This window comes from Leptonotus elevatus, chromosome 19, assembly GCF_054856555.1.
Source record: "Leptonotus elevatus isolate MCC_2025b chromosome 19, RoL_Lele_1.0, whole genome shotgun sequence".
Classification (NCBI taxonomy): Eukaryota; Metazoa; Chordata; class Actinopteri; order Syngnathiformes; family Syngnathidae; genus Leptonotus; species Leptonotus elevatus.
Window position 1 is genome coordinate 8,354,661 of NC_141257.1, and position 21,483 is coordinate 8,376,143.

Below are 21,483 nucleotides of genomic sequence, written 5' to 3' on the forward strand. Positions count from 1 at the left end.
AACAAAGTAAGAATATGTTAAATATCTTAACATGACACTCATCAAAAGTTTGCTAGCTAAAATAAACTAGGGGACGGGATTTCCGTGCTTCCTATTCTATGACGTGCCCGGCTGTGATTGGCTAATACACTGAGGGTACGAGAAAGGTACTTTCAGCATTTTAATTTGTAGCTTCTCTATTCAACATGTTCTTAACAATGACTGTTTTAACATAACATATTTTTTTCTGTGTTTCGTGTTTCAATGTTCGTTGTGGTTAAAGGATGACAAGACACTCATTTTTAAGTCTGACACATTTTGGATTTCCAAACGAATTGAACTAAGCAGTAAAAATACACTTTGTAAAAAATTTAGCAAAAAATGACAATTACAGCAAATTTTCAATAAAAGTGAATATATTGCCGTTTCTTTGCCATTTAACAATGCTAGCCAAAGATGCTAGTAGAAACCGAGTGGAGCCAGGGGCGGGCTTTCGCTTCTATGACGTAGCGTGCTCTGATTGGGCCATCACCCTTCATAAATAAGAACGCGCTCACTGCACTGACATACTTGTTTGGAATATCAGCAAAAACAAACAGACAACAAATTTGCAACCATGGTTGAGAAGTTTGTCGGCACGTGGAAGATGGTTTCCAGCGAGAACTTTGACGACTACATGAAAGCAATTGGTAGGATAAAAAAATAATAATAATAATTCACATAACTGTACAATTATTAACATGCAGCCCTATTGTGCACGGACTCCCCTTTGGAATATCTTCTTTTTTTTTCAACTCAAACCTGCCATTTTCTTCTCTTTAATACGACCTAGTTGTCTTACCTTGTGCTTGTGCTGGTGCGCAGGCGTCGGTTTCGCCATCCGGCAGGTGGGCAATCGCACCAAGCCCAACTTGATCGTGACGGTGGACGACCAGGGCACCGTCAGCATGAAGACGCAGAGCACCTTCAAGACGTCCGAGATCAAATTCAAGCTCAACGAGCCCTTCGAGGAAAACACCGCCGACGACAGGAAGACGCGGGTTCGAATCCCGCACTTGCTTTCTCTCTCTCTCTCTCTCTCTCTCTTTATTCTCACGGGTCCACTGAACCAAATGGATTGTCTGTGTGCGCAGACCGTCATCAGCTTGGAAAATGGCAAACTTGTGCAAAAACAGAGCTGGGACGGCAAGGAGACGAGCATCGAGAGGGAAGTCGCCGACGGCAAATTAATAGCGGTGAGCGTTTGAATGTCTTTTATTTAGGGTGTGGTTCGCGAAGAAAGATAATGGTAAAACAATATTTTATGTCATGGCTTTAAATTTCAATATACTGCATATACGTATTTTTGTGAGCTGATTAAAACAGATATCCTAAATGAGCACACACACAATGATGAAAAACAAATTGCATATAAAATATTTGTATTTCTTGTTTGTATGTATGATAAAATGACGTTTAATTTTATTTTCAAGGTTCTCAAAAGTTAATATTATCAGCATAAAAAAATAAGCACAAAAGGAAGCCATTTTTACTTTTTCAAATAAAAAAGTTGTATACAATTATACATTATTCGAATGTTTTTTAATTTGTTTATAAAACCATTAAATAGTAGCTATACTTATTAAATACTTAATATACAAAGACTTTATTATATACATAATGGAATTGTTATACTAGGGTACAATTTTTGCAAAAATTATGGTATATAGAATTTTTCAGATATATTTTAAATATATAATGATGCTGATAAACGTTAGCTCCCATTAGCTAATAATATAAAAACGCTGTAAAGTCATTTAATAATAAAAAAATACATGTATTTTTTTAATGAATGAGAAAGTGTTTCAAACTACAACTGCTTTAAAAAAAAATCTATATATTTGAAGTTTTTAATGTTGATGCAAGTGTACCTAATGTTGTGTCTCATTGTGTGTTCTTGCAGAGGTGCATCATGGGAGATGTGGTGGCAGTGAGGACATACGTGAGGGAGGCGTGATGACGTGTACACCGCCGCCTCGCCAAACCCCCGACAGGCTCAGTTTAATGAGCGTCTCTTTTTTTTTTGGGTGTGTTGCCTCAAAATCTTGAAAATTGTGCAAATTTCAATAAAGCTCATTTGTCAAAATGCCGTTCTTATTCCTGATAACAATCAACCCTAATGGAGCCAGAATGGCTTCCTGCCTTTGATTTGTTGCATTAATCTGGGGAATTTTCAAGGGGCTTAAACACAAAAGACTTCAAAGGTCACGCCGCTTGATGTATGATTCCCTCTGGCAGCAGGAATGTCCACTTGAGAGCATCACGCAGGGAGCGCAGCGAGGAAATGTCTTTTTTTTTTGGGCTCCTTCCAGGAGGTCATACATTTCCCATTGCGCATGTAGAACAAGCTCAAGGAATCCCCCCCGCCGCCCCCGGTGGCGACCGGTCAAGTGTCAGATTGTTTCACAGGCAGCTTTCTCAAGATTGGTCGCTCTGATAGGCCCTGATGAGCAAAAGAGATGGGGCGAGGTTGTAAGTACAGTTGAGGACACGGAGGGCCGTGAACTTTCTGTTAATTCTGATCATTGTTTGTGTGAGTGTGCATGCGCTCCCTCTTGACATGCAGCTTTGAGATAAAAACAATTTGTCAAAAATGTAATTTAACAGCTCATCAAAAAAGGCTGTTTAGATATTTTGTGTGGACGTATGCGCTTCATCCTCAGATAAAAATTAGTAACCAATATAGTGCACAATTTAGCCTTTTCTAGCACAGCATGTCTTATTAACCAGTATTTTATGCGTGTATGCACTCCACCCTGAGTGAAAAGCTTTTGATTGCGACATCCAGCTTTAGCTATAGTAGCATTCACACAGTCTAATATACGTCATAAGACGCCTCACTAAAATGCATTTTGTGTGTGGGCATGTATGCACTCCATCTCAAGATAAAATCAAAATTGGTTCATTGGAAAAATGTAGTATAGATCCAGCATCAGATATAGCAGAATGAACACATTACAATATAAAATCCAGTATGGAGTTTTACTAACATTGTGTTGTGTATGCGCTCCATCTTGGGCTAAAAGTCTAAATTGAGTGATTTGAATTATGTAGTATCGATCCAAACTAACATTAACACAAAATAAAATGCGACAATTTCTCACTGACATGCATTTTTGTGTGTGTATGTACTTCATCCTGAAATAAAAATAATAATAATTTGGGTCACTTGAACTAAATACTGTACATCCAAGCTTGAATGTTGCGACATGCACATATTGCAATATTCAGTACAATTCTTCACTAGCATACATTTTTGTGTGAATGTATGCACTCCCTCCTGATAGGCAAAATGGGAGATCATTGCACTATAGATCCAAATTTAGCTATGGCAGCATGCACACATTAAACTATGCTGTATGATTCCTCACCAATATACATCTTGTGTGTATGCACTCCCTCCAGAGATTATTGTATAACATCAAGCAACCCCTCAAAAATATGCATTTGGAATTTTTTGTGTATGCACTCCCTTCTGACATGTTTGCATGCTATCCATCCTAAAAATAAACAGCAGAATTCCGCCATTTTAACTATGTAGTACAGAATAGGGTCAATTTAGTACTGCCCACACAGTAATAAACGATGCCGTATGATTCCTCACTGACTTTATGTACACCTTTAAGCATTACTACTTGCTTCACACGACCTCCAAGCCAATATTTGAAAAGTTCACATCTGCTCAGTGTTGACTTGCAGGTGCAGCGGGAGACCGAGACGAGACCTCCTCCCGGGAGTCCCATTGTTTGGGAATGATTGAAAGCCGACAACCCGGAGGGAGCCACACGAGAAAATGTTCAATGAATAGTGCTGATACAGCAGCACGGGCGTACCTAATGTTTTGGCTGGTGTTTTTCTTCCCACATTTGAACCTTTATCGCTAGTCCGAGCAGGGAGGGAACTTTCTGGGAAGTTTCGCCATGCAAACAGGGAAGTCAGTCAGGAAACAGCGTGATAGCAAGAAGGCCGTTCCAGGGCTCAGCCGGTTGCAGCTGTTTCATGTTATTTGTGTCAACCTAGGCTGGCATCTTGTACGTGTATGCGCTTCATCCCATGATAAAAAATTGGAGTTGGCTCATTTGAATCCAGGAGCATAAATCCAGCCTTTGATTTACTAGCATGCATCACACACAACTGTGATGACTCATCATTAACCTGAATTTTGTGTGTATCTGTATGCACTCCATCCTGAGATAAAAATGGGAACTGTCTCGTGATCTAATTTCAGCTTTATATAAAGTAAAACACAATACTCAAATATTTTCTAAATCTATTCACTAACATGTACTTTGCATGTGTATGCACTCCCTCCTGGCAGCCAGCATGGGAGATGGCTCACTTGAACTATACAATATCGATCCAGCCTTTGATTAAGTAGCATTCACGTTCTGTAACATCCAGCATGATGTCTAATCATGTATTTTGGATGTGTGTGTATGCGCTCCCGCCGGAGAGGCAACATGAGGTTGTTTTGTTTTAAAGGCTCTCTGTCACGTCCTCGGCACAACATCTGGAAAGCTCCACTTGACGTGGACGCCCTTCCTCCGCTTGTCCTCAAGTTCAAGTCTGAAGTTTGACGAGACGTTCAAGAACAATCAGACACTTTTGACCTTTTCACCAACTAAAACCAGCCAAAACACACTTTAGAAATGTGTTTGTATGTATGATTCCCAACAAAAGTTGAACACGTGAACAAAGAAGGTTGACTAAAATATTCATTAAGTTAAAAATAATTGATAATTATTGTAATCATTAAATTAATAAAATTTCTGTGGCATTTTTTCTTAATACTCAAAGAAGCATGTAATAAAATAAGTATACTAAAAATATTTTTTAAATTACTAGAATAATAAAATTATTTAAAAAAAACAAATGAATAAAAGATGATGAAAAAATATGACAAAATACTGTTAAATACAATTTAAAAAATAGAAATACATTTAATAATAACAATAGTAAAAACAATAAAATATTAATCATGATAATAATTGTAAAACAATACATGTTAAGTGTATAATGAAAAAAATCATGAAATAGATGTTAATATATATATATATATATATATAAAAAGGAAAATAGAGGTCCTTACAAGTACAATAACAAACACGTTAATACAAAAATAATAAATAAAAAAATAAATAAATAAAAATTCTACTACGAGAAATTATGCAAAGTTTTGCCTTGTGTAAGCGTTTTCTTTTTCTGTGCTCTCTTTTAATTAAAAAGCAACAAAACAGCAACACCCGACTGCAATATGAGCAAACATCCACAAAGGCCCCCTGTTTTCCCCATCTTCCCAGCACAAGTTCCTGTCCCAACTCAGTATAGAATCAACCCCCCGCCCCCAGCCCCATGTCTCGGACGATGGAAATCTTTCAAGTGAGGCTACACAAACAAATGCAACACAATGGCCTTCGGCCTTCATTCACTACTGTTGCGTTTGATCATTTAAAAAAAAAAGCAGACGTTAGTCAGTAGTGTGTATGTGTGTGTTTTTTTGTTTTGCAGTGTCTTCACAATTTTCAGAATGTGGATGACGTCACAAATGTGTACACTTGTGTGTATGTTAGGCTAGCCAGACTCTATTGTGCGCAACTCTTTGGAGCGTGTCGAGATGTTTATTTGTCGTTATTGTATGGACACAGCATGAAGAGGACGGAACTTCCCTTTTTTTTTTTCTTTTTTTTTTTCATTCGGCAGCCTTAAATCACCTTATAAAACCCAGACCCTCCACCTTAACCGGATACTTCAGAGTCCCGCCAGAGTTGTGAAGTGGTCAGGAGACCAGAGGAAGGATCAAAGGAAAGAAAGATGAAACAAAGGGTAAATCCAGCACCAACCACCCACAGAATTACAAAACCAGAATTTTTCACCAGCCCCAGAATACATCTCAATTCCAACAGATTAGGGAGACCTCAAGAGACCAGAGGAAAGACTAAAGGAAGGAAGGAAGGATAGATGAAGCAGAGTGAGATCCACAAACACCAGCCTTTGAGTTTCAGAAGATGCTGGTGTGGTGGATCTGGCATGCAGGACAACTTCCACCAAAGCGGAACAAGGCAAGCACGAGAGGACGGAACTTTCGACGGGAAAAACTTTTTCGGGAAAACCAATTTCTGAAACCAAGAAATCTGTGAAGTTCTGATCTGCTGAGCTTCCAATGCTGATCAATGACATTCCAAATGAATATGTGTTATTTTCACCTTGCTGCTTCATAAAGTTGGCTTTTGGTTCCCCACTTCTTTCACCAAAAACTAATTTGTTTTAATCGAAAAAGTTCTGTCACAAAAATAAAGTTTGGTATGGATCATCTGAGCACAATTTTTGGAAGTAGAATAGTGAAAAGGAAAAAATACGGGATCCTACTTCTCAAACCAAGAAATTCATGTAATTTGGATGCAAAGCTAGAATACAATTACTTTCTACAGCCTCACAATGAGGAGTGCAACGGATATCTGATTTGGTACCCCACTTCTAACACACAAAAAAAGTTCCCTACTACTTAAGGGTCTACATTAGCATGTTTATCCACCGCCTCAAGTTCTGCTCTCTTTGTTATCATGTCAAATTCTCCTCCAACAAAAAAAATCGAAGCAGTTTCCTCTCCAGGGACGGCGCGAGTTCCCGCCGTTTCTGTTTGCAACGTGAAACTTCTCCGGCACGGTCACATTTTCCGCCTCTTGCCGTCCTCCCGTCCGGATAAACAAAAACCCGCTTTCCCCGCTACAGACAGCTCTGCGGCCTTGACCCGCCAAGCGATGACCAAAGAAACAATAGGCCGTCAGGATGGTTGACCTCACGCACACTTTTTTCAAGATGACGTCCGCGCATTGCGGAGATAACGGCGGGCAGCCCGAGAAGCCATTAAGACACAGGATGAGCGATTGTTTGGTCCTGTAAACACGCCTTTGAACGGCCCTCGTAAAAGCTCTCAAGACTTATCATCGTCCTCGAGGGCTCGGAGAGTCTCGCGGGGAAGACGGAGACGACGCCCGTGTGAAAATCGGCGGGACGCCGCGCAGCTGTATGGCCGACACGCACAGCTGCGGGTTAAAACAGCAAACACTTCTTACGGTTGTTTTTAGAAGGAAACAGACAGACCGGCAGACTAACCATCTGATTGACAGACTGGCAAGTCAGGAACCAAACCGACTGACGGTCCAGTCAAAGAAAAAAAGAAAGAAAGAAAGAAAAATCCCTACATAATGATTCTGGAGTCAAAAATAAATGACTGACTGATCTCAGCGTGACATCTCGGGATTAATCTGAGACGGTAAAGAATTTGGACACGAGGTAAGTCGCGCACGTCCAGACTGGATTCAAGCGCTTGAGTAATTAACAATCACATGACTCCCTCCCACTTAGGACGGGATGTCAGTGACCCTCCTTTTGTCCACCCCCCCCCCCCCCCTCAACATTCCTTGAACCCGAGCCTGCTCTAGTTCCATATTGTGGAGCCTGGAGGCAAGAAAAGCAGCCTGGAATAAGGCCAAAGAATTCCCTCGTTCCCACAGGAGGTCAATTCCAAACCATCACCAACAACACATCGAAGACTTCAAATGCCAAACATGAAACCGGTTCGTTAGGGACAATTTTGGGAGTGTTGCTTGGTCTGCTTAGCCACATTTAGCGCCGTTAGCACTTTTATTTTGGTAGGTTGCCACTTCCTGTTATCTGGTTTGAAAAGACATTCAGGAAGTGCCTGAATTGACAAATTTTTGCGAGTAAAAAAAGACCATGGATGGTAGTAAAACGGTAGCGTTAGCATCTTGCATTAGCTACCACACACTTGTCACTTTTTAAGAATCTTTTTGTAAACAAAATGATTAACACCTGGGTAGTATTTTATTTTGAAATACCCAAAATGGGTCATAATTAATATCCTCACACTGAAGTCTCTCGTTTGACAGCGCACTGAATGAAGATGTAGCCTGTTAGCCTCTCGTGCTAGCCGCCGGCTGGATAGCTGCCATATGCTTATCTATTGTGTAAACTTTTGTGAACAAAATAACTTTGAGTTAGGATATTCTGTGACTGTCCTGCATTAGAGTCCATCTGTTTGTGCTATTTAAAAAGACCGAGTGAAAATGTAGACTGCTAGGTTAGCTTTCCCCTGCTTACACTTGCGTGCCATTAAAAATACTCAAATATTACTCGGAGGAGTCATGAAAACGGACATGACCCTCAACAGGGAATACACTTCCCCACCCTTAGTTCAAATCCAACATGTGTTTGTTACATAACTCTGAATGTATATTAAAAAAAAAAAAAAAAACCTTCAAGGACTGAAATTTGTGATTAAAAAAAAAAAGATCCCAGTGAAGACAAAATAGACAAGTTTCCGAGCAACAGGGATGATTTAGTGTCCTTGTTACTTTTAGTGTACGTCTCGGAGAGAAAGAGACCGAACCGGCTCCATAGACATAGCAATCTGTTAGGACGCTGTGAACCCTCCGAAATGGACTCAACAAACACAAAAGTCCAAAAGGGAATACTGAACTTCGGAGTTGAATGACATTGTGTTGGCAAATAACTTTTGACCCTCAGCAGTCAACATATACTTAGTTAGTTTAGCCGTGATAAAAAAAAAGTTAATAAAAACAAAACTGCAATAGATATTTTTTGTTAACTTGTTTCGCAGGTTCTTATGAAACCTGGGAAGCAAATATCAATTGCTCTTCTCCTCCGAGTGAACTTTGGCCACCTTGCACCACACTGACCCCCCCCCCCCCCCCTCCTCCCCCAAAGCCATCTGTACTGTAATCCCTGCAGGTCTGCCATGTTCCACGGAGGTCAGCGTTTGCCGGATGCCAGAATTACGCCCATCGGCGTCCGCCTCGCTGCATCCATTCACCGGAGCACCAGGCACAATCCTTTCTACAACCGGCATACCGAGCACTTGAATGCAACACAAGCCCAGTCAGCATATACACAGAAAGAGAGCGAGCGAGGGGCTATATGCGTACAGAAAGGGGCCGAGTTGACACATATTGAGCAAATGTGTGATCTATGGCACATAAAACAAGATGAAGAAATCAAAGAATGTATGTACGGCGTATTTCGCTTCATGGAAATATGTTTTGGTTGACACGCTCAATTGTTGGCGTTATTGGGCCTCTGCTGCTCTCTAGTGGTGACAACAGGAAGCTCATGCAAACCCTACCACTCGTTTAAAAAGTACAATATTCATTTATTATTAAATCAGTTTGATTGTGGCCAAATGAAAAATAAATATCACTGTCATTTTTATTAGTATAGCATTAACCGCTATATGAAATGGGATCACAAAATAGCGTGCAAAGTGCATTAAGAGAGGGTAAAATAGTATAAGCAGCACTGTAGTTAGGAAGGCGTTTAGCTAGCAATGCTAGGCTAATTCGGGTTGTGTGCCAAAGGAGGACTACAATATGACACAAGGACATAAAAGCTGTAGTCTTTTATCAAATGATAAATGTTGATATAAGCAGGAAGTCATCGCATGACAAAGAAACAATGGGCAGAAGTTTGACCGCAAACATCACAAGAGAAGAAATCAAGAGAAAGACCAGCGCCACGTGGAAGGAAAGTACCATTTGGAATGGACCGAATGAAGAAGAGCCAAAAATTGCAAAGACTCACAATCAGCTCGTGATTGATCGAAGTCGGTCTGAAGTTACCTCAGAGTAATGTCACAGAAACGCGTGTGAAAAAAATATTCATCCTTGGCTCTTTTTTAGACACTGGTAAAAGTAAATACAGTTAAGTTAACAGAATTTTGAAATACAAAAACATTCATTAACATCCAAGTGTAAAATCAAACAATTTATTTGTACATTTTTTTTATACATACAAACATCATTTGCATCCCCTGAATAAACAAAGTCATTTCTTCCAGACAAGTTATTCAATTATACAAATACAAGGATTCAAACATCAGTAAAAATGTAGCCTGCCTAGTGACATTTATTTTTAATCTAGTTTGTGATTTATTTATTTTTTGTGTTCATTAATTAAAAAAAAAAAAAATCTATTCTACACAACACGGGATGGCCAAACAGCTGCTGCAAGCTGCTGATGTTTTCGATTCACAAGTCTTCCTATTCATATTCTTATTTTTCAAAGTCATGCAAGACTCAGTTGACATCAAAACTTACAATTGGAAGGAACCACTGAAAAAAAAAAAAAAAACAGGTCGCCGGTGCACTGTTATATACAACTAACGACAGATTAAGGCAACGGAAACAAATTCCCGCGGTTGGTTTTTCATGTTCTAATTAAAGCTGCTCGCGCTCTACATTCACAAAAAAAATAATCACTTGGGGGAGAAAAAAAAATATGATATCCTCGCAACAGGCTTGAGTGAGCGTCCTTTCGACCACAGCGGCAGCCAGTTCAGGTTAATCACAATGGCTTTTGTTGTTATGGATGATCAGCATTCAAATTGAGCAGAAACACATACATACAAACGTGAGAGCATAAATAAAAGATACAATACTCGATGGCGCTTCATGAGGTAATCCCACTTTGCACTCACTCAGTTATATTACAGTAAATTTTAAATATTAATTTCAAAATGTCTTTTTACAGTGCCCCCTTGTGACTTCATTTTTACATTACGCTGTCCCGTCGTGGGTCTTCATTTTACTTTCATCTTTTTGAAATCAAAGGTACCCCCCCCCCCCCCCCAGTTAACATGTTTTCCCCTCACACTACAATGACATGGTAGTGATTGATTAAATCCAAATTTTTGTTCATTGCCCCTCGTGGTTCTTTATTTAAATGTATTTATTTATTGAGTTTACATTAATTTTAAATTGCATTTAATTAATTATCACATGAAAATACCTCATAGTGGCTCTTAACTGATTTTAAAATAGTTTTTAAATTCAACTGTAAAATATAAAAATGATAAACATTTTGAATGGTAACTTTAAAATTACATTTCAATTTTTAAACCTAAAAAAAATTCCCATTACTGTATTTATTTGACATTCAATTATCCCTCGAGGAAAATTCAATTGACTTCACTTAACATGGCGTCCTTCAATACTAGTCAAGTCACCAAAAAGTCAACATTACAGCTTTTTTCTAACAAGGACAGCAGGGAAGTCAATCAAAGTGTAAACAAACAAGTGCAAAAAATGAAAGCGAAATATTCTCAATAAATGACAAAAATACATCAAATGTCCAGTGTGCAGCAAGAATAGTGCAAATTAGACGCAAGTGCGCAGGACCTCCCCCTCGCCACATTCCATCACCTCACGTTACGACATCACGCAAGTGATCTTCTTCGCCTTATTATGATCAATAATTGGATAAAAACCGTATTCCAGAAAGAAGCTGCTCATTATTGCATAACGACAAATCCCACAATCATTTGCATAAAAAGGTTGAAAGAGGTGCTGTCATGTGACTTTCAGGTTTCCCTCCTGACCTTTTTCTTGTCTTTTTTTGCCGTCGCCGCCGCGTTCTGCTCAGGTCGCTCTACCAAACACAAAATGGACGCTTCAACATACTATTTGCTCATGTTTAGTTTGAGAAGAAAAATTCAGACTTACTCCGGGATGATGAGGATATGCTTGGCTTTTTGGAGGCAGCGACGGGAACATCTTCAGGTTTGGGTACCAAGTTCACCGCCTAATATCAGTCAACCATAAATAACACTTTCAATTAAAGAGACAGATGCTCGTTTTCTACCGTTTTGCGATGATTTAAAGAGACAGTAACACATTTCGCGCCATACAAAGAGATATTAACAGTTATTAACATTGTAGTCTTGCCAAAGCACTCCCAGATGTGTATGAAAACGTGAGCATCACATAGCGTCTCCGGATTGACAAAAGGAAAAAAAAAAATAATAATTCAGTTAGAACAAACCTCATTGAGTAACACGTAAAATGAAAAACCCTGAAATGAACTTTCCAGATATTGGAGGTGGGAATCTTTAAATGTCTCATGATTCGATTCCGATTTTTGGGTCTGCGATTCAATTCAGAATCGATTTTCGATTGGGAACGATTTTTGATTCAAAATTATTTGATTGACAATGATTCTTGCTTCAACCTATAGATGTGCAAGGAATTGTAATGATCTACAATCTGACTCGCTAATGCTAATTAGCGCGCTACTCGCGGCACTTTTATCACTCAAAAGAACGGCTCCACACTGAAAAAAACAAAAACAAATTTTTATTGGAATAACTTGATCGTGACTTTTTCCTTCTACTCTCTAATGTGGCTACAACTTAACAGTGTATTAGACTGCGTGGAACCACACTCCCCCTCAGTGGCCAAACTGGGTACAACATGATCAGCGCTCCAAATAAAAAAGGCACACACAGACAAAGGCAATAATTTAAATAAAATCGATTTTGGTACATTTAAAACCGATTCTGAATCGTACTAAATGAGAATAGCGACTCTTATAAGAATCGATTTTTTGGCACACCCCTGCCAGATATGCAAATATGTTGTCAAAATGATCTCATATGATGACATAATAACCAAAACATGTCTTGCCTGAGCCTCCTCTTCGCTCGTCTTCTTCTTTTTCCTCTTCTTCTTGGACTTTGCGGCACCCCCTGCTGGATCACCGCCATCTTTCTCGCCCTCCGACACCTACAACACCGCCAGCGTTTTTTCTTCTTCTTCTAATTTAATCTGGCATGGCAACATAAAGATTTTGAAGAGTCAAACCTTGTTGGGCAGGGTCCGCTCCTTCAGCGGAGTCATCGGCCTCGTCACCACAGGGGGCTCCTCGTAGTTGCCCCAGTGTTCCGCGGGGGCGTTCCAGTCGGAGCTGGGGTCCACGCCGTCTGCGGCAGACACACGTAAGACCGTGCAACGGGTCAAGTGACGAGGACGGGGGTTGAACGCACTCACTCGTACTGCACCATTCGCTATCAGCGCGACCCGTCCACTGCAGGCCCGCGGACTTGGACACAGGCTCTGGTGGAGACAAGTCGAACAGAACGTGAAGGAATGCGGGAGGGCCTCGAGGCCGGACATGCGACGAGGCGCCCAACGTTGATCTTACCCGCCGCCGCGTTCGGTCGCAGCATGGACAAGGAGACCGGGTTGAGGTCCGGTTTTGTGTTGGCCACCCAAGTCTGAGCGCCCCCTTGTGAGTCCTGGGTCCAGGAGCGGGGCTCGGCTCGGACGCGGTAGTGGGAACCCCACTTGGTCGTGTCGGTGGAACCCATCTGGGTCGGCGGGATTGAGGCGGTGAAGTCAGTCCAACCTCCGCTGGTGACGCTGTCACCTCCTTGGCTGGGGGACGTTTTGGTGGTTGACCTTGAGTTGTGAGACTCTAAAATAAAAAAAGGCACAAAGTGGAGTTAGATACGACTTCATTCGGCACACGTGCGTTGACGTTCCTAAACTCGACCATACCGTTAGCTCCTCTGTTTTTCTTCTTCACGTTGCCGGTAGACTCCACGTGGCTCTTGGCAGCATGCGTCCCTTCCGGACCACTGTAGGACTCGGGACCCTTGTCCTTCCGTCGCTGCTGCTTCTTCTCGCGGTTACTGACTTTGGTCTCCCACGCGCCTAGAAACCAAGAAACATACACCATCTCGTACCTTGAGATCACCTTTACTACATGTGGTAAGACGCTTCCGTTTTAGTTAACGACACATCGTTGGTGGCGCTTACCTTCGTCAGGTTCTTTCCCATCATGCGTGATCACATACTGTACCGGTTTTACACTCGTCTTGCTTTTCTTCTTGTCATTTTTCGCTAGCACGGGGTGCTGCGCTTCAGGCGCCTGTCAACAAGCACACAAACAAAGGCATAATCAGATTTATTTGCCCAAAAGAAGGTGACGGCCAACATACCTTCCGGGTTTTGATAGATGGCGGGCGCAGCTTGGAAAGCACCTCGGGGACTTTGACTTCCCGTTGCACGACCACAGCAGCAGCAGGCTGTCCATTGGGCTGAGGTTTCTGTTGAAAGATGACAAACATATTACAAAATGTCTTTGCAATGTTTAGAGTTCAAATTTAAGTCATTTAGTGGTTATAGTTGGCAGGGGTGTTCAACTGCAAGGCATCGTAGAGCTGAAAATGTATTACAGTATCAATAAATCACTTACCATATACACACATTTTCTAGTCAAATTATTTATGAGTAAGCTATTAATGTAAAAGGCAGTACGTGTGTGTTTTTAGTGAGTTTGGAAATCGAAAATGAACAAGTTTGAACGTGACACGTCATTAAAAGATTAGCCTTGTCTATTGAATTATGACAAAATGGCGTCCTTGTATTGTTTCGAATCAACCAACTTAATTCAATTTAGCTAAACAAGCTAACCGACGCTCGCCTCTAACAACTTCAAACGTCAAACCTTGTCCCCCACTTTCTTGGCGTTTTTTTTCTTCGTCTCTTCCGGCTTAATCGTCTTGTTCGTCGGGGTCTTGGCGACGGGCGGCCCGCCGCCTATGCTGCTGCTGCTGCTGCTGCTGCTGGAGGTGACCACCGAGATTCTCCGCTTCTTCCTGCTGCCACTACCGCCACCGTAGACGGCGGCCCAGGAGACAGCGATCAGGAGTAGCGCGCCGACGGCGGCCGTCGTCGTCAGCATGAGCCAGGTCGGGTACAGCTCGGGCTGCAGACCTAAGTCCAAGCCCAAGTGGCTGCGAACATACGCTTGGCCGGAGGACAACAGGTCCTTCAGACGGCCAGAAAGGAGCTCAGCTTCCTCCAGCGCAAAGCTTCGCCAGTCTCCTCCAGCCATGGTGGGCATCGAATGAAGCGGAGGACCGGAGCGGCTAGCGGTTAGCCAGTTAGCGGCTAGCTGTTAGCAGCTGCATGCTAACGGAGAGATGACGTCAGGTCTCCGGTTGCTTCTTTTTCTTCTTTTATGGTATTTTTACTAGCTTAATATTGCTTTACCGCCACCGTCTGCACTGGAATGTTGACTGAGGGAAGGCGCACAAATAAATAAGTCGGGGAAAAACAACAACCCATGACGTATAAATTATACCGCACTGTGAAATTAAGAAATCACGACATTTCGTCAAACCCTTATTCAAAGCGCCTAGACATGCTGTATGTGTACAATAAGTAAAAAAATATATATACATGTATTTGTTTTATTATTAATTACTAATGAGAATACCATTAAATATATTTTAAATTGGGTAGTCAGCCACATATTTATAAATAAATGTATTACATGAATATGATGTTGAAAAGCATCAGATTCCTTTTCGATAGCATAATTTATATGTTCACATTATTATAGGGCATTGAAAAAAATATTATTCATTAAAGAAAATAAGACCAAAAGGTGATTTGTTAAATTAAAAAAAAAGGGGTCACAACTTGTGAAACATGTATTACATAATTATATTTTTCATATATATTAATATGAAAGGTTGTGGTCAGTGTCAATATTTATATATATATATTTAAAAAATGCAAGTATATATAAATCCTGTATCCTAATAATTATATGATTATGCATTTCTGGTTATCCATGTATATGACATAATTTCTCAACAAAACTAATAAATTCAAAATATTTGAGTAAATAAAATAAATAAATCAATAAAATAGATGACCACAATGCATCAAAAAGTATCATCATGGAATGATTTGTTTAATTAAAATGTCTAGCAGCTTGTGGATATTAAAACGTATATATAACATAACTAATGTAGCATATGATTAAGGAAAATATTTTCACATATTTAAGACAAGGCTGTTCTATATCAACTGTTATACTGTAATAATTTATATAATGAAATTGCTCCAGAGTCAATTGAAGCACAAGGAATGGATTTTGTTTTACAAAATATTTTTTAATTTTCTCTCAAATATGAAGACATGCTAAAACAATAGAAGCCATAAAATATTGTCTATGGGTACAAAACCCCCAAACTATTATTATCTTTTAAAGTAAGGTCTTGGTGTCACGAAAGAGTGTTTAGCATATCTGCTTCCAAGTTTTACGGTCTGGGTTTGAAACCAGAATATTGTGGATGAATTTTACTGCATGACATTACTGACTATACACTACAAGATGGAAATGTTTTTTTTTTTTTTTGGTATTTGCAAGCCTGAAAGAGTGAATAAAATAAATAAATAAAATAGTTGTAACTTCAGAAGTCGGCGTCCAGAGTGAACTCGCAGTCCATCATGCTAGACATGACTCCGAACCTCTGGTACTCGGCCACTCGCTTCTCGAAGAAATTGGTCTTCCCCTCCAGCGAAATGGACTCCATGAAGTCAAACGGGTTCTCGGACAAGTAAACCTTTAATAAAAAAATAAAAAAAATTGAATTATGTTGCGAACCAAAACAGCAGCATCTACTGAGTCATGTAAAAGAGTATGTGTTGGGTCACACACAAAAAAGTAAAACAATCACAGACGTTCAACTCTAGCCATAAGATGAGTTTTTTTTTAAAGACATTTCATACCATTTGCAACCGATAATCAAAAATAATAATACTTTTTTTCAGAACGTACTTGTAATTATTTGCTCTAGAAAAATGGGAGACAAATTTCCAGTAATCATTGATAGCTTATTAGGACATCAATATACTGGTCTGGTCAATTTGAGACAAATTGGGACGAACATAGCTCCTGAAACTAAAATAAGTTTGACACACCTGGCCTAAATAATGACTATTTACCTTGTTTTGTCCCAGGTCGGTGAGGAGACGGTCGGCCACAAACTGGATGTACTGCTTCATTAGGGAAGAGTTGATTCCAATCAGATCCACCGGTAAGGCCTCGGTCAGAAACTCCTGACTCGGCAAAACCAAGCAATATCATTAGTGATGATTCTTTATTAGCATGGGGGTGAACGCAGAAATTGGCCGACCTGCTCGATGCTAACAGCCTTGTTGATGATGTCCTTCACCCGGTCCTCAGAAGGCTTCTTCACCAGGTAGCTGTACAGCAAACAGGCAAAATTGCAATGCAGCCCCTAAAGAAGATGTGAGTAGATGTACAACTGCTAAGTTAGCTGCCAAATGCTTGTCACTTGTGACATTTTTTTGCCAGCAAAGGACTTTGACCTCGTCCCGGCTGATGAGCTCGTTGGAGAAGGTGAGGCCGGGCATGAGGCCTCTTTTCTTCAACCAGTAGATGGCAGCGAAGGAGCCGGAGAAGAAGATGCCCTCAACTGCCACAAAGGCCACAACTCGCTCGGCTGCCAGCACAAAAGACACACGTTCGGTATCTAATTAACTGTGGCGCGGGGGCCAAGAAAAACAAACAAACACTTTGTAACTGTATTAAATATAATTTTCAAGCACATGTACTTTTCTTGATTATTTTCCAGACATCTTTTTACTTAGCCCTACATTTTGAAAACGGATATCTGTACAACAGTACCCTAACATGAGTAAGGTGAGTTTTTCTAGAAAAAACAACAAATATTGTTGCAGTTTAAACTTAGTACAGGTAGTCAGTCCTCTAGTTATGAACATTCAACTTGCGAACGTTTTGCAGATATAAACAAAGCCTGAATGATGTCCATAAATGCTCATAACCCCATGTGCTCATAAGTTCAGAACTACCTGTATATTATGCATGGCTGTAGTATACTGCCACCTCGTGGCCAAGGTACGCACACCAGTACCAGGCACAATGTCAATAAAAGCATGAAATTGTGATATAAAAACTGCTTAATTATTTACATTCTATTAAATTATTGCAGCATTTGTGGTGTTGTGGATTAATGACATTTCCATTCATTTCAATGGGGGGGGGGGGGGGATAGAGTCAATGCTACAGAACATAATTTTTTTCTCTTAGTACAAACACAATGAAAGTTAATAAAAGAAGCTGTAACTATTTTGTTTACAGTTATTTCTTGAGCTAAATTATTCACACACGTATATCGAGGCCTAGCTTAAGTCTTTTTTCGCTCTCAAATGTTTCAGGAAATACAAAAAAATCTAACCATTTGCATCATTCGGGGGTGATTTAGGCAAAAAAAATTGCAAAAAAAAACAAAGACAAAAACATTTATTTTAATAGGATGACGATATAATGTATTTTTTGTTTGTTTACTTTTGTGCTTAAGTACATTTCACAGTCTTAAAAAAATAAAATAAAATTTAACCCAAGAAACAGTCCTTGATGCCGTTGCTCACCAAAGGTGGACTGGCTGTCATTAATCCACTGGAGCGCCCAGTCGGCCTTGCGCCTGACGCACGGCATCGTTTGAATGGCGTTGAAGAGATAGTCCCTGGAAATATAACAGACGGTAAACAAATGGAGCTTTCCCAAATTACTTCACCAGGTTCCAGTTCCTGCTCTGTGGTTATTATGGCCCTTTTCGGGTACTCAAAGCTGTGTTGTTGTTTGTTTGTTTTTTACTTTATTGTGTGACTCCACCACAGTATGGTGGTTAACTTATTGTTTGACATTTGTCTGACAGTTTAAAAAAAAGTCGCTCAGGTGCTGCAACCACAAAACAGTCAGTAAAGCGGTATAGAGGATTTATCGTGTTTTCAAACAGGTGCACGTCTAAAAATGGTTCCTTCCCCTGAGCTACCGTTGATGTTGTTTTGTGTTTGATGAAGAAAAACAATAAAGGCAAGTATGGGACCTTTCCTTGAGGTCCCGTATGTAGGTGTTGATGAGCATGCTGTACATCTCCGAGTGCACCGACTCCATCAGGATCTGGAAGCTGTAGAAGGAGCGCACCTCGGGGACCTGGACCTCCTGACAGAACCTCTGCACCTGGTTCGACACACAACATTAGTACAGCGGTGCCTTGAGATGCGAGCGGAGGTGTCAAATGCAGGTCCAGAAAGCAAAAACCCTGACGAAGTTTGGCTTTTGACACGCGTGCCCAACCAGAGCTCGTTTGCCTGCCGGTTGGGCACCTGTGGCCAAAGCCAAACTTTGGCAGGGTTTTTACTTTCTGGACCTGCATTTGACATCTCTGAATGCGAGTGACTTTTGTCCCATGTCTGAATTTTATGTATTTATTGTTTTGACTTGCTCAATAAAACGTAAGATATGGACGCTGTATGGTGGCAGTGAACCTCATTAACTCATTCACTGCCATTGACGGCTATAAACGTCAAAAATTCACTTGAACTATTTCTATTAGTTTAACATCCCCCCCCCCCAATTTTGTTAACAAGAGTATGAAAACCTAGAAAAAAATGTGAAGTCATGCGATTAATTACAATTAAAAATTGTAGTCGCCTGACTAGATGATTGTTAAAAATTAGGGGCATCAGGCGATTAATTTTTTTTATCGTAATTAATCGCATGACTTCAATAGTTAACTCAACGATTAATCACACATTTCATATCGGTTCTAAATGTACAATGAAAAAATGTCTAGGTTTTCATACTCTTGTTAACAAAAGTAGAAAAAAAATGTAAACTAAGAGAAATAGTTAAAGACGTTTATAACCGTCAATGGCAGTAAATGAGTTAAACTCTCTCATGAAATCGAGACAGTTGGAGGAAGCGAACTTCTACTCCCGCTTTCTCTTCCTCCCTTTTTTCGGCTTGATGCCAGCAGAGTTGTGTTAAAGCCAGCCGATAACGTTCTGATCGCTTTCAGGCACCTTATATGAGACTGCGTTATCGTGACTGGGCTATTTTGCAGCAACGTTCAAATGAACATGAAGTGCTTCATTTATATTCTTTTTTTTTAATTTAAATACACTTATCTTAAAATAACATTATTAATAAGCATGCTAATGTGAAACTGCTTCTTTCAGTCATTTGATCCCCAGGAATCATTTGCGTTAATTCCTCCACCTTAATCTCACCAGGTTCTCATTCACAATGCCATCACTGGCCGCGAAGAAGGCCAGGACGTGCGAGATGAAATGCTTCTCCTCGGGTTTGAGCCGGTCCCAATGCGCCAGGTCTTTGGAGAGATCCACCTTGAAAGATGCCAAGTGTTTTATACGTTGTGTTATAGCAGTTGTGGGCGCCAACGTAGAAAAGACGAGCACCTCTTCCACTGTCCAGAAGGACGCCTGGGCCTGCTTGTACATCTTCCATACTTCGGGGTACTGGATGGGGAAGATGACAAAGCGTCTGGGGTTCTCTCGGAGAAGAGGCTCGTCCTCCTGGCAGTCTGAGGCTTTGTCTTTTACATCGTTCTATGCATAAATAGAATTCAAAAATACACTTTCACAATGTTTATGACGGTGGTAGCAAAATAGGTTTATTTTGTTGTTATTGTAAGCGTTCAAAGGAATGTATTGCAGAGTGATGACGTAAGAGGAGGACGACGATAAGTGCGCTGTATTAACTTCAGTTCATAGACATTGCTGTGAAGAATTATTGGTCATCCATTTCAAATGAGCTCCTCTCCCCAAATAAACAAACACCTTCCTTGGGTGTGTCTCAGCAGCGTTTAACTGTGTCAATTCAAACATGTTGCACAAACAAACTGTTCCAATATTAGTTGTTCTTCTGTTGCCATTGGTCAGGTCTTAATTAAGGAAAGTTAACACCTTGCCCCAAATTAACACCACATTGAGCTTGCCCAATAAAGCATTTGCAACAGCATATATTCAATGTAAAATCGTAACTTTATGAGGGATAAAATAAGACGCAAAAGCCTTATGGTGACACTAACACATTTATGGTTCACATTTTCATGCAAATGTTTTTATCACCCCTAGGCGGTATTGTGTGACCCGTTTTGGGCTTTTTGTTGGTTCTGACCAAGCCATTTCAAAATAAAATACCACCCACGGGTTAAATCAACTAATATTAGAAAAAAATATTAATTATTATCAATATTTAATACAGACTGGTGCTTTAGTATTACTACTAGACAACAGTACAAAAAAGAAGAATAAACGGACACATTACAGCTAACTTGAGTAACAAACGTAGACATTTGAAGTTGCTAAACCAGTGCCTTATTTTTATTGTTTGAACCGGAATTTACACCGGCGTTCGTCTTTTTCCCAATGCGCCACTCACTAGCTAGCGTTAGCATGCTAGACTAATCAAGACTTAAATGACTTTCATTGTCTTACCGGTTTTCCGCCATGGTCGTCACTCAAGCGATCCATGTCTTGAGAGCTTCTACCCGGCGTCGGTGTCATTCCGTCCGTCTAGAGACGACGCTGTAGTTTCTTGAAGGTTATTGTTATGCCATTTAAAGGGACGCCTTCTGTACTGACTAAGGTAAGTGGCGAGAACACTGGCGCCCCTTGGTGGAAAGTCTTCGCATTGCGTGTCACGGCTGGACACAACATTAGGTACACCACAAAACTCCGTTTCCAACCGAGATTATATTTCAGACACGTACGTAAACACTGTCATCATGAATAAAATTCCGCAGGTCAAACCGAGTTGACCCGTTTTAAAGCCATCAGCCAAAGATAACCTTTAAAACAAAAATATCCATCCAGTATACATACCCTACAGCTTATCCTGAGGGTCACCCTGATTCATTAACATCTATGCCAAAGAAACATAACAGGAGAGTTGTATTTTTTTTTTTTATGCACTGTATTTTCTATTCTATATTATATTGCA

At 40.3% G+C, this 21,483-nt stretch overlaps 3 protein-coding genes and 1 long non-coding RNA gene across 5 annotated transcripts; 2 read left to right on the forward strand and 2 right to left on the reverse strand.

Moving 5' to 3' along the window:
• Nucleotides 1-524: 524 nt before the first annotated feature.
• fabp4a (fatty acid binding protein 4a) lies at nt 525-2,104 on the forward strand. The gene is made up of 4 exons (XM_086062699.1): nt 525-668; nt 844-1,019; nt 1,113-1,214; nt 1,922-2,104. Exons 1-4 carry the CDS (start codon nt 596-598, stop codon nt 1,973-1,975), a joined length of 405 nt encoding a protein of 134 aa, XP_085918825.1. The 5' UTR covers nt 525-595; the 3' UTR covers nt 1,976-2,104.
• An 8,591-nt stretch (nt 2,105-10,695) lies between these two features.
• mtdha (metadherin a) lies at nt 10,696-14,842 on the reverse strand. Its single transcript, XM_086062708.1, has 10 exons — nt 14,341-14,842; nt 13,832-13,939; nt 13,650-13,761; nt 13,389-13,544; nt 13,033-13,305; nt 12,879-12,944; nt 12,693-12,811; nt 12,516-12,614; nt 11,556-11,634; nt 10,696-11,481 (listed from the first exon to the last, which is right to left on the reverse strand). The coding sequence occupies exons 1-10, from the start codon at nt 14,737-14,739 to the stop codon at nt 11,414-11,416; spliced, it is 1,479 nt and encodes a 492-aa protein (XP_085918834.1). The 5' UTR covers nt 14,740-14,842; the 3' UTR covers nt 10,696-11,413.
• On the forward strand, nt 14,241-17,606 carry LOC147157780 (uncharacterized). Of its 2 annotated transcripts, none has more exons than XR_015091250.1 (4): nt 14,241-14,859; nt 16,650-16,726; nt 16,797-16,941; nt 17,008-17,606. It is a non-coding gene; the product is annotated as an uncharacterized LOC147157780 (long non-coding RNA). The 2 variants fall into 2 exon arrangements; XR_015091252.1 differs by having other exon boundaries at nt 14,241-14,828.
• On the reverse strand, nt 15,581-21,145 carry rrm2b (ribonucleotide reductase M2 b). Its single transcript, XM_086062709.1, has 9 exons — nt 20,979-21,145; nt 19,938-20,087; nt 19,749-19,865; nt 18,563-18,696; nt 18,105-18,199; nt 17,022-17,155; nt 16,826-16,930; nt 16,635-16,748; nt 15,581-16,252 (listed from the first exon to the last, which is right to left on the reverse strand). The coding sequence occupies exons 1-9, from the start codon at nt 21,045-21,047 to the stop codon at nt 16,100-16,102; spliced, it is 1,071 nt and encodes a 356-aa protein (XP_085918835.1). The 5' UTR covers nt 21,048-21,145; the 3' UTR covers nt 15,581-16,099.
• Nucleotides 21,146-21,483: the final 338 nt, after the last annotated feature.